Source organism: Oryzias latipes, chromosome 2 (assembly GCF_053564925.1).
Source record: "Oryzias latipes strain Hd-rR chromosome 2, Olatipes_Hd-rR_3.1".
NCBI lineage: Eukaryota > Metazoa > Chordata > Actinopteri > Beloniformes > Adrianichthyidae > Oryzias > Oryzias latipes.
The window spans coordinates 10,834,941-10,847,293 of NC_136238.1; the positions used below are offsets into that span (position 1 = coordinate 10,834,941).

The window sequence follows — 12,353 nt, forward strand, 5'->3', positions numbered from 1 at the left end:
TTCTTCTTATGTTTTATTTCTGCTTTAGCTATAAAAAAATGGCCTTATAAACTTACCTTGTAAAAATTTCAAAACATTTAAGGCACGACAAGATGTCGAAAGCTTTTGTCAATTTATTGTCTATCCATCTTCAGAACCAGCTGAATCCTTTTCAGGGCCACATGGTTGCTGGAGCCTATCTCAGCTGCTTTTGGGCAAAGGCAGGATACGCCACGAAACAAAACTCCCTTTTATGTTTTTGCTTTCATGTTGATGCTAAATGTGGGTAATTTTGGAGCCAAAGAATGCGCATTTATTTTTGATGCATATTTATAGGCATTAATGCATTGTTTTTGTCTATTATTCAGGATATATACTTATTTATTTCCCTTCTGTCATGGTATATTTGGGATGCACGAGCAGCATTCCAAGGAAACGGATATCCAATCTGAAACGTTCTGAGGGTATGCACGGATTTCAGGCAGCAGAATGTAAATTGTTTTGGCTATTCTACTCACAAATATCATAATGAAACACTCCAAAACAGTTTGTGGAGGTTAACTGTATATATTTCATACTGAAAGCAGTTTAAAAAACATTTTAGTATCCAGTTGTTCTCAAATAAAACACTTACATTTTACTTCAGTTCAAAGTTTGTTTTTTTACTTGCTGGTATTTGCATTAAATGACATTCCAAACAACTCCTTTTTTTTCCAATTTTATTTGAGATGTATGTACATAATATGCAACGTTTGCTGAACAATAAGTAAAAAGAAAAACAGAAGAATTTATAAAGGATATGAAAATTACAGGCAAAAACATTTGTATTAAAAGAGAAACAATTTTTCGTTTCCTCACAAACCAACAAGGGTTTTGTTTAATTCACACAAAGAATAGAGGATTAACTCCTGAGGACCAGACTGGGTGGACAACCTAGCAGCCCCCCCCTGAAGCTCTGAAACTTTAGTTCAAGTTGGAGACTTGCGTCATAAATAACCGGAAGACAAAAACGATTTTTAGAATGTTCTCTAAAAATTGTGTTAAGAGAAAATGGCCGTCCCTGGTCCACATGATGCGCTGTCCCCTAATGGTTTAGTGCGGGGGTCGGCAACCTGCGGCTCCTGGAGTCTCTGCAGGATTCGTTGTTGATTGTCCTCCAGCTGTCTCTGCTTCTCAGGGCTTTCTGCTGCAGATGAGACTATGTTATGTTCTTCCACAGAGCAGAGAGAACAGATTGTGATGCGACAGAACATCCTCATCACCTCATCATGACTGGAGCAGATGTTCTCCTGCAGGTTCTTGGAGGGTTCCACCAGCTTGTGTTTCTTAAGTGCAGCAACATCCTTCCTCACAGGAAGGAGCAAGGCAGCTCAGAGAGGACTTCAGACCACAGCTGCTCCAGCGTCATGATGTCCAGCTGCTTCTTTTCTGCAACGTTTTTCAGAAACAAAAACACGTCTCAAACAAACATATAATGAGGGAGATAGAAAAGCCACAGAGTTCTTAGCCTATAAGTTGGACAATCAGATAGTTGAGAAATCTATTTTCTAAATCTGGACCCTCCAGACAAACCATCCAACACCACCATCAAAGATCCTCAAATGTCACAGTAAAAGAGGAGGATTTCTTTAAGGAAGATCCTGCTACTTTGTTGTCCTCAGAACAAGGACAGAACTTAAGAAAAGAAAACATCCACAAAGACCTTCATGCAGCAATAAACCACATCAGGTTTCTCACTCCAGGCCACTGAAGAGCAGGGAAGCAGCAGGACCACATGACACCGGGACTCTGTGCAGGCCAGTCCAGTTCATCCACACCAGACTCTGTCCTCTGACTCTGGTTAGAGAAGGTTAGAATTACATTGGGTATTTTTAACAAGCCCAAAAATTACTTTGAACCTTGCTCCATGTACATTTAGATACTTTTAAGAAGCGTCTTAACAATAAAAATGAATGAAATTAAAGTTGGATTTTTTTATTCAGGAAAAATCTATTTTTTATATCCTGTGTTCAATCAGTCTTAGCTTTATATCAGAAAATTAAAACCAAGAATAAATGTAACATTTATCAACTTTACAAAGGAAGTTTCCTCAGTCTGAATCTTCTGATCAGTCGGCTCAGACTCAGCCGTGTGTTTGATGAGGAGCTCAGCAGACACATCCCAAGTTTTCAAGTCAGGGAAATATGAGGGAATGTTCAGCTTCTTCAAACTTTCAGTTTGCTGCAGATAAAGTTGGAACATGTGAGCAGGATCCAGCTTCATGTCCTGAACCACTGACACATGCTCCTGCAAAACAATTTGTTATAAAAATGACTTCCATCCTCTTTGGAGGACTTAATAGCTGTCATTTAAAGGTGAATGTTGCTCAGCATCCAGAACCATTGAAGTTGCTAGACACAGAATGCCAGTCCACCTGCACTTCCCTGAAGAGAGAGCAGAAAGCCCCACATCTATACATTACTCCCATCATTTGAAGTCATTTCTAGGCAATGTTTGTGTGTTAACTGGAGGTGAATCAAGTTAGTTTCTGGTAGCTGGTAATCAATAATTAGGAAAAGATCTGATTCAATTCAGGAACCAAGATCAACGATTCACAGATCAAACCACATTTCTTAGCAGTTGAATGTGTTATGCTGGTGTTTGTCTTTAAACTGGATGTATGAAAATTAAAACAATGCATCTAAAATAATCAATTATAATTTTTTTAAACAAGAAATACAAACCAACCATAAGTATATGAATAAAAACCATGACTTTGAAAGAAATAATATTGAATAATCATGAATGTTGTGCTGTAAAGGTTTTCTGTCAACTTTCTGGTTAATTGAGCATTAAACCAACATCACTGTTTCTGTTTCTTGGATCATTTTACAATTAATCTTGGAAGCAAAAATGATGTAGAAGACATTTAAAAAAAAAAAAACGGGTCTTCTTTCAGCACTATTTTTATTTTAAAAAGTTCCCAAAGTCACATTTGCTCTTATTTATTTACCAAAAACAGCCAGCGTTTCAGTTAGTAGAAACTGTTAGCCAGCATGTCCGCATGTGAGCGGTTCCATCAATATGTCTATGGCCAAACGTTTGAAGTGGAAACCGACCATAAACCATTGGTGTCAATCATGTCCAAAGCACTGAGTGATTGTCCTGTAAGGAAACAGTGGATGTCAATCAGGCTGCAAAAATATGACGTGCACATGATGTACACAAAAGGAAAGTACATGTACACACTTTGTCTAGAGTAGTGGACAAAGACGAAAAAGAAGACAGTGGAAAAGTTGCAGAAATACAAGCATGTGTGGACTAGGGTTGGGCGATGTCCCCTAGATTGGCAGTTGACGATGTTTGCAGTCAACCATCGGGATAGACGATGATATCGTCGGGGGGGGGGGGGCTATTTTTAATTTTGCTTTCTTATATAATTGCAATTCGTTATTTTACTTTATTACTTTATTTATTTTATTTCCCAAATAATGACTCATCCGCGATGATCCAGTCTAAACTGAGGGAAGTGACTTTAAAAAAAAAATAAGTAATAGAAAAGAAGTAGTCCGGTCCTGCGTTTGATTAGACCGGTGGAGCGAGCGACCGTGTCCCTAGCAGAGCAGACGGACTTTCAGTTTTGTGTTTTAGGGGAAGTAAGGATGCTTTGTTACGTGTGGGAGATTTAGGACTGTGATCCGTCCCGCAGCTCTACGTGAACGAGCGACCGGAATTTAGGAGAAGCAGGTCTCCCGGTAAAAGTGTGTGTCGGGGCAGAGCTCGGAGCGCTGGCTAACGCAGTAAGCTTCGAAGCAGAAAGGCCGCTCAGAGGCCGCTCAAACAATCACGTGGATTTGTGTTTCCAGTCGTGTCCCGACAAAATAAAGGCTGATGTTATTCCCACATATTTACGTGCAGCCAAGATGCAGATTGCAGTGTTTCACAAGGTGTGGAGGTCCAAGTGGTGCTCTTAAGGCAGTGTCCTCCAGCTCTGGACCAATTGGAGGCCACACCTTCATGCACCACACCTGAAAATAATCAGACAAAAACATACAAACCCAAAGATCCACAAAACACAGAAGTCCCACTCTGATACAAAAATACACAAAACACAGAACAAACAGAACCAAACAAAACCAAATACGGCCACAGCCATAACACAAATGCAGATGAAACCATGAAAGAACTGAAAAGAACAATACTCAAAGGATGGCCTGAAAACAAAAAAGAATGCCCTTTAAAAATACAAGATTTCTGGAACTGCAGAGCAGAGCTCACAGTGGTGGATGACATGGTGTTAAAAGGAATCAAGTTTCTCATTCCAACCTCCCTGCGCAAGCAGATGCTTCAAAAGATACATGAAGGTCACCTTGGAGAGTGTGAACGCAGAGCAAGGGATGTAATGTGCGGCAGTGGTGCAGCGGTAGGGCGGTCGACCCATTATCGTAAGGTTACAGGTTCGATAACCGCCTTGCACGGCCATGTGTCGAAGTGTCCTTGGGCAAGACACTGAACCCCACCTTACTGAACCCCACCTTGCCTCTGGTAGGAGGTTAGCGCCAGTGTTTAGCAGCGGAGCCACCATCAGTGTGTGAATGTGTGTGTGAATGGGACTGTGACTGTAAAGCGCTTTGGGCCTTCGAAAGAGGGTAGCAAGCGCTATATAAGTATACGCCATTTACCATTTACTAGCCAGATGACAGCTTCATGTGAACTTTGCCGCACTTACAGGCCGAAACAACAAGGGGAGCCAATGATGTCTCACCCAGTTCCACACAGACTTTATAATAAGGTTGAAACTGATTTGTTTGACTGTAATGGTAAAAGTTACTTGGTGGTAACAGACTACTTTTCAAACTATCCTGAAGTCAGAGCTTTGCAGTCAACATCAAATAAAGCAGTGATTAGTTTCCTGAAGTGTGTGTTTGCCAGACACGGTGTTCCTTGTGAGCTGTTTTCAGACAATGGACTGCAGTTTTCCAGCAGTGAGTTTGTTAACTTTGCTAAAGATTGGGGGTTTAGACACGTAACATCAAGTCCAAACTATCCAAAGTCCAATGGCTTAGCGGAAAGCTCAGTAAAGACAGTGAAGACTCTACTGCAAAAAGCACACAACAGAGATGACTGTCAAAAAAGTCTTCTGATCTACTGGAGTACACCTCTACAAAATGGATTGTCACCAGCTCAGATGCTGATGGGAAGGCATGGGGCGACAGTGGCGCAGGCGGTTGAGCGGGTCGTCTAATGATCGAAGGGTCGGCGGTTCGATCCCCGCTCCCACCAGACAAATGTCGTTGTGTCCTTGGGCAAGACACTTCACCCTCCTTGCCTCCAGTGTGGCTGTGGTGTGTGGATGTGTATGAATGATCCCGGTGATGGTCAGAGGAGCCGTAGGCGCGAAATGGCAGCCACGCCTCTGTCAGTCTGCCCCAGGGCAGCTGTGGCTACAACCATAGCTTACCATCACCAAGTATGAATGAGGAGTGAATGAATAATGGACACAATGTAAGCGCTTTGAGTGACTTGAAAAGCGCAGAAAAATCCAATCCATTATAAGGCGCATTCTCTCCAACCTACCAGTACATGAAGACTTGTTGACCCCAAAGGCTGCACACAAAGTCAGGAAGGCAAAAGAAGAAATGAAGGTGAATAAAGTGGCTGTATGATAAAAAGGCTAAACATCTGCCTTTCCTAAAGCCAGGAGACAAGGTAAAGATGCTTCCACAGGAAACTGGAGACAACACGGACGCGTGCAAGAGGTGGCTCCACGGTCTTATAAGGTCCAGTTTGAGAGTGGATTGTCTCTGAGAGGAAATCGCACGGAAATCGCAGCTTCAGCCCACGGTAGAAAACACTGCAGTCACAGATACAAGCCTGCCGGACTCTGATGCATCTTTAACCCTAACAACAGAAGAGCTTAGGGCCCCCGGAAGACCAGGGCCGGCCCTGCAGTACAGTACTTGACAAACACCCTCCATTAAAACATGAAGCGGCAACCGGAATGAAATAAATGGTGCAGGTTCAAATTTGACACCAGTGAGGAATCCCTTTATCCACTGCCTAGTTTATATGCAAAGGCAGTTGAATGATTTCTCAGCAGAGATTGTTTGACTGTTGAATATTTTAATAGTCGTTGCATTTCTGATGATGCCAGACAAGGTGGGAGATGGAACACATGACATATGACAAAGGTCAACGGCTTCTTTTGGGACGAGCAGAGCTGCTTCCAGTCTGTCATTCTCTCAACCACATTTGACTCCGTGATGAAATGCTTGGAAAGCTAAAATCCAGGACCCCTCAGGATCTGTAGGGGAAGCCTTTAAAACTTTGAAAATACTTTGACTTAATTCAATTTTAAAACGTACCTTTAAAGCTACAGTCACACCAGGCAGGTGACCTGCATTCTTGAACAAACAGAAAACTCATGATGCTCACACTGGACAAACAGGGAGGGGCATTTTATTTTTATTTTTTTTACCATTTGCCCATGCATGTCCACCACCAACAGTTAAAAGAGGCTTGGTGCAAAATTTTGCCAAATTAGGTCCAGGTTTATTCCAATATATATGAAGAACTTAGTGTCTCTTGGTGCAAAAAAAAGCAATTAGTTGGTAAAATTATTTAATTGGCATTATTAATTTCTCCCGACGTTGTCAGAACAGTAGCACAGGACATTAAGGAGGGAAGAGGCTGCTTTTCAACACAACCTGTCAATGTTAAATAAAACCTTAACTATCTGCAATATGTAAAGTATATATACATAGACATATTTCATTTTATTCTCTACAACATGCGCAATTATACTGCGTGCAATATGAGAGTTTTAAAACTCTTTCAATTACTCTGTCCTTTATTATTATGAGTGTTCTTTGATCTTTATTTCCTTGTGTACAGTGTTTCTTTAGTAGAAAGCTTGACTCGGGGAGGGGGGCACAAGAATTCCAATGTACATGTACTGCGATGTATCTGTGCAAACGGCGGATAAAACTACATGAATAGTTTTCAAACAGTTGGCAGTCGTGAATTAAAACGGATCCCATTCATGTCACTATTAAATCTGAGTCCCAAAAATGATGTAAAAAGTTGAACACCAAAGTAAAACTATCTGAACTAGAAACTTGAATTTTTAAGCCTTAATTTGCTTTAATAGTATTTTTTATAAAAAAAAAAAAAAAAAAAAAAAAAAGTTGATGAGCCACATAATGAAGCTGTGGGAAAGAGTAGTGGAAGCCAGGCTTAGGAAGAAGGTGGAGATCTGTGAGCAACAGTATGGTTTCATGCCCCGTAAGAGCACCACTGAGGCCATTTTTGCTTTGAGAATGTTGATGGAAAAGTACAGAGAAGGTCAGAAGGAGCTGCATTGTGTGTTCGTAGATTTAGAGAAGGCGTATGACAGGGTGCCGAGGGAGGAGCTGTGGTACTGTATGAGGTCGTCTGGAGTGGCAGAGAAGTATGTCAGAGTAGTTCAGGACATGTATGAGAGAAGTATGATGGTGGTGAGATGTGCTGTAGGTCAGACAGAGGAGTTCAAGGTGGAGGTGGGACTACACCAAGGATCAGCTTTGAGTCCTTTTTTGTTTGCTATGCTGATGGACAGGCTGACAGACGAGGTAAGACAGGAATCTCCCTGGACAATGATGTTTGCGGATGACATTGTAATTTGCAGTGAGAGTAGAGAGCAGGTGGAGGAACAGCTAGAGAGGTGGAGGTTTGCTCTGGAAAGAAGAGGCATGAAGGTCAGTCGTAGTAAGACAGAATACATGTGTCTGAACGAGAGGGATCAAGGTAGAAGCGTTAGGTTACAGGGGACTGAGGTGAAGAAGGTGCAGGAGTTTAAGTACTTGGGGTCAACAGTTCAGTGTGATGGAGAGTGTGGAAAAGAGGTGAAGAGGCGAGTGCAGGCAGGTTGGAGCGGTTGGAGGAAAGTGTCAGGAGTGTTGTGTGACAGAAGAGTGCCAGCAAGACTCAAAGGAAAGGTGTACAAGACAGTGGTGAGACCAGCTCTGCTCTATGGGTTAGAGACGGTAGCAGTGAGACAGAGACAAGAGGCTGAGATGGAGGTAGCGGAGATGAAGATGTTGAGGTTCTCCTTAGGAGTGACCAGGTTAGACAGGATAAGGAACGAGTACATCAGAGGGACGGCTCATGTTGCCTGTGTTAGCGACAAAGTCAGAGAAGCCAGACTGAGATGGTTTGGACATGTTCAGAGGAGGGATAGTGGATATATTGGTAGAAGGATGTTGGAGATGGAGCTGCCTGGCCGGGGGGCAAGAGGACGGCCAAAGAGGAGATATATGGATGTCTTAACAGAGGACATGAAGTTGGCTAACGTTAGGGTAGAAGATGTTCATGATAGAGTGAGGTGGAAAAGGATGATTCGCTGTGGCGACCCCTGATGGGAAAAGCCGAAAGAGAAAGAAGAAGTATTTTTTATAAAAAATAATAACATGGCATGATTTTGATTTTTTAATTGGCCTGTTTTCCATTTGTACTAACTCTGCAGAGATACTTTCTTTACTTAGCACTATTTAATGCCCGTACACACTGGGACGAATATTCGCGTTATCCGCCAGCGTTTTTCGCCACGTTTGTGTTCACACCCAGGCGATTTTCGCTAACGATGAGCCGAGCGAACATGCAATTTCATTCCCTGACATTAGATGGCGCTTAATGCAAAACAGAAATACTCCTGTACACAAGGTGGCGCTGCGGACCTTTACGCTTCTTAAAGTCGCTTTTCACTCAGAAGCTCCAACTGGTGCTTGGTTCGGGGACATTTTAGAATGTCCGTCATTATTTCTTCGCGGCAGTATAGATGCAACGCGGTGTCTATCTTCTTCGCTGGTATGTGTGCTCAGCAAGGCAGTTTTGTGTTTGCGTGCCCCCAAGTTGTGTTTTACTGTAACTTCAGAGGCTCCAGACATGTGTGCAAAAGCGTTGGCAGGGTATTTTTTACAAAGTGACGCTTTGACGCATGGCGTTTTTTCGCATCGGTGTGCACACTCTCATCGGTGCCCTTTGTTTAGTCACGAGGCATTAAACGTCGGCGAAAATCGCGGACGAAATTCGTCCCGGTGTGAACAGGCCTTTATAGTGTCTGTTTAGGCTCTGTCACTCTCATCAACACTAAAACAACAAAGCGCAATGTTTCTTGATCACTTTAACCCTCCTATTATGTTGCAGGTCACATTGACTCGTTTAAAAGTTTGAACATCTAGGAAACATAGTTAAAAGTATTTTTTCAGCATAAAACTTCTTCTGCTTGCCTTAATTAGTGTAATCAACATATATTATGAATTTGGTTCATCGCCTACGCCCAAGTGGCCGGGATAGGCTCCGGCAACCCCGTGACCCGTGAAAATACTAAAATGAACTAACAAACTGACTAAATTAAACGGTCATCCCAGCCCTTAGACCCTCCTTCGCAGTAAGGAAAAACTCCTAATAAAAAAAACGGATTCCGGAAAAAACAAAGAAACCTCAGGGGGGCCCACATGAAGGAGGGATCCTCCCCCAGGACGGACAGGCGATGTACCAGAACTCATAGAGAAGAATTAACTTATCTAACACTACAACTACATATAGCAATAGCAATACTCCAGCAATAGAGCTCTATCCAGATGGAGTTGGGGGGACGGCCGGGGGCGCGGCATCGAGCCGGAGACATGAGCCAGGTCAAGATAAGCATGACCTGTGCGAAATGTGCAAAATGAATTGTCACAAAGCACAATGTGATGACTGGTCACTCTTGTGCTGTGTATATGTAGAGACTCAAACACAGCTTCATATTGCAATCGCTTGTCTGTTGCATTGTGATTTTGTTTTTTTCTGGTTCACAGTGCAAAACAAAACAAAATTTCAAGATTATGTTTCAATGTTATGTAAAACTATTGTATTTTATATTTTAGTTTTTCAAAAGTAATACAGTAGTGACAAATTTGAAAAAAGTTTGAACATGTATATTTTTAAGAAAAACAAGTGAATTATCTAATAATTGAACCACATCCTATTAGAGGTAAGGAACACCACTTCACTAATTTTTGATAGAATAATTAGTAATGAAGTTAGTATTGATATATTCACACTGCTTGTTAGGATTTTGGGGGTTTCAGACATCTTTTAATTAATAGAACCTTCACCGGGTCAATTTGACCCAGGCACATCATCTCTGTTCCTCAAAACGAACATAACAGGAGTGTTGTAAATATATACAGGCGAAAAGTCGTGCAATTTATGTATGGTTTGAGTGGCTCAAAAGTAACAAATGACAACCTTTATGACTGGAAACCAGTATTTACAGTTTTCTTAGTGTTGTGTCCTGAATAGAGAATCGAGGGTCTCATTCCGGCATATTTTTGTCTCAACAACACCAGCTGGACAAGCCAAACCCCAGAACCATCATCTTGATAAAGAAGTACATAGTAAGCTGTGCTCTACCTTTGCTAGGTTAATGATGTTGAAGCGTCGGTTCCTCTGTGGCGTTCTGCCAAAAGGGTATTAGAACCCATCTCATCTACTTCCCCGCCCCCAATTCATTTTTGTCCGAAAATCTAAAAGGTGATAAAATTGCATTTTCCAGAGTTTCTTAACTCGTTAGCGTCTAAAGGAGGCCAGCAGATAAAAGTGACCCATTAAGGCAAAATTCCCAGCAGCATCACAGCCACCACAGCTGTATTGAACGGGGCAGACTGGCGGCATGCGTTGGTACCTATGTGCACAGTATTAAACACATCATTTTATATGCTTTCATTCAAAAATATATGCAATTTTCTTCCAGAAATTAATGATATGATTAACTCTAATTTTTCTATCAGAAGGTCACCTGTGTGACTCATTGACTGTATATCAGAGCTGGACTAAGTGAGTGTAATGTCCTCCATAAAATAATGGTTTAGGCCCAACAAAATGAAGTTAATTCAGTCACAATTTTTACACAATATAGAAGCCGCCACGTTGGAGCCAGACAATGTTACTAAGCAGCGATTGATCCAAATAAGTCTGAGTCGTTGTTTCTATGCAACCATTCTTGCCAATCAATAGTGAGCTTGTTAGAAGTCCACACCCCTAAAATTTGAGAGCGAGATACACGAAATTTGTCAAGCCAACATTTCATATTGAGGCATCTGATTGGCCAGCTCATAGCTTGAACACTTTGAACTACAGAAAAAATTTCATGTAATAACAAAATAATCTTAGCATGACCGCTTTAAAAAAGGGCAAATGAGCAAGTATGGTTGTTCTGAAAAATAAAGTGACTAAATGACAAATGTATTGTTGTCGCGATATCAAGCTGTGAAATATGCATATCGAAAAAGTCAGCTAAATTTGTGATAAATGGTAACCTTAAATGTGCAATCTTATGGAAGCTTGAAGTATTCAACGAATCAAATCCCCTATGCATTTTGCTAAATTTCTTTTTACTTGGATTTCTTTTTGCACTGGAATGGTGATTACTCCAATTTCATTGTCCAAGTGGACAGTGACAATAAAGGCATATCTATTCATCTACCAATCGGATGGACTCCTTTTATGTTAGATGCTGGCATCCTATGTAGACTAGGGTCATTTGGAGTATAATTTAAGTTGTGTTGATTCTTATATAAATTAAACATTTGCAGTTAAATGGAAATGATGTATTTAGTTGTTTAGCTATTTGTTTATGTATCGCAAGTTATATCGTCATTGCAATATTGATCACTTACATCTCAAACTGCAAGTTTTCTGCATATCATGCAGCCCTACTAGTGACCAAGTAATAGCTGTTTATTTCTCAATAGCAGTCTTTAGGATTTTGGCTTATTAAAGCCTGTGTTAACATGATTTGCCTTTCCAGATGAAATGTCTGTTCCCGATCCCATATTTGGTTGCATGTAACCCAAAAGTGCAACTTCTACATGATTTTTTTTATACTGTATTAAGTAAGCATTTTTAAGCAGCTGTGACTTCCACTTCGGAGCAACTTACTAGTCTGAAAGATATGGTATATATTTTACATGTTTTCCCAATTTATTGGCTCATCGTGGTTCTTACATATCTGATTTTTAAAGTGAGTCTACATAGAACCAAATGGGACTTTACATGACTAAATATCCTCCTTGAATCTTCAGCAGAGGGAGCACTCACTTCAGATTTTTCCAAGTCAATAATTACTGGCAGAGCCAATTCATTTAATAGAAACTGAGATCTCTTATTGACATCTCAAAGTAGAGTCAAACATTTCTTGCTGTGCAGGTGGACTATGGAGAGAAATTAGACTCAGTCGGATTTGTGCGTGCGTAATTCTTGATTTGTGCGTAAATTAGGATTTGTGTATGCATATTCTTGCTTTGTGCGTTTGTAAATTAGGATTTGTGAATAAATTTGGATTTGTGCGTGATTTGTTACTCACATAATAC

At 41.0% G+C, this 12,353-nt stretch overlaps 1 protein-coding gene across 8 annotated transcripts in view; it reads right to left on the reverse strand.

The window, feature by feature from the left end:
* Positions 1–992: 992 nt before the first annotated feature.
* LOC105353978 (uncharacterized) overlaps positions 993–12,353 on the reverse strand; it is a 43,364-nt gene continuing 32,003 nt past the window's right edge. Inside the window, exons 2-3 of one of the 8 annotated variants that reach the window (XR_013647872.1) lie at positions 1,242–3,986; positions 993–1,162 (exon numbers count right to left, since the gene is read on the reverse strand). Coding sequence is in view for 2 of the 8 variants with exons in the window: in XM_078932183.1 (XP_078788309.1) it covers positions 3,093–3,123; positions 3,871–3,986 (147 nt within the window). In the remaining 6 variants the exon portion in view is untranslated. Of the gene's footprint in view, positions 1,166–1,213; positions 3,987–12,353 lie in introns of those variants that run through there. The other 7 variants (XR_013647871.1, XR_002875162.2, XR_013647873.1 and 4 more) reach the window with 7 other exon arrangements.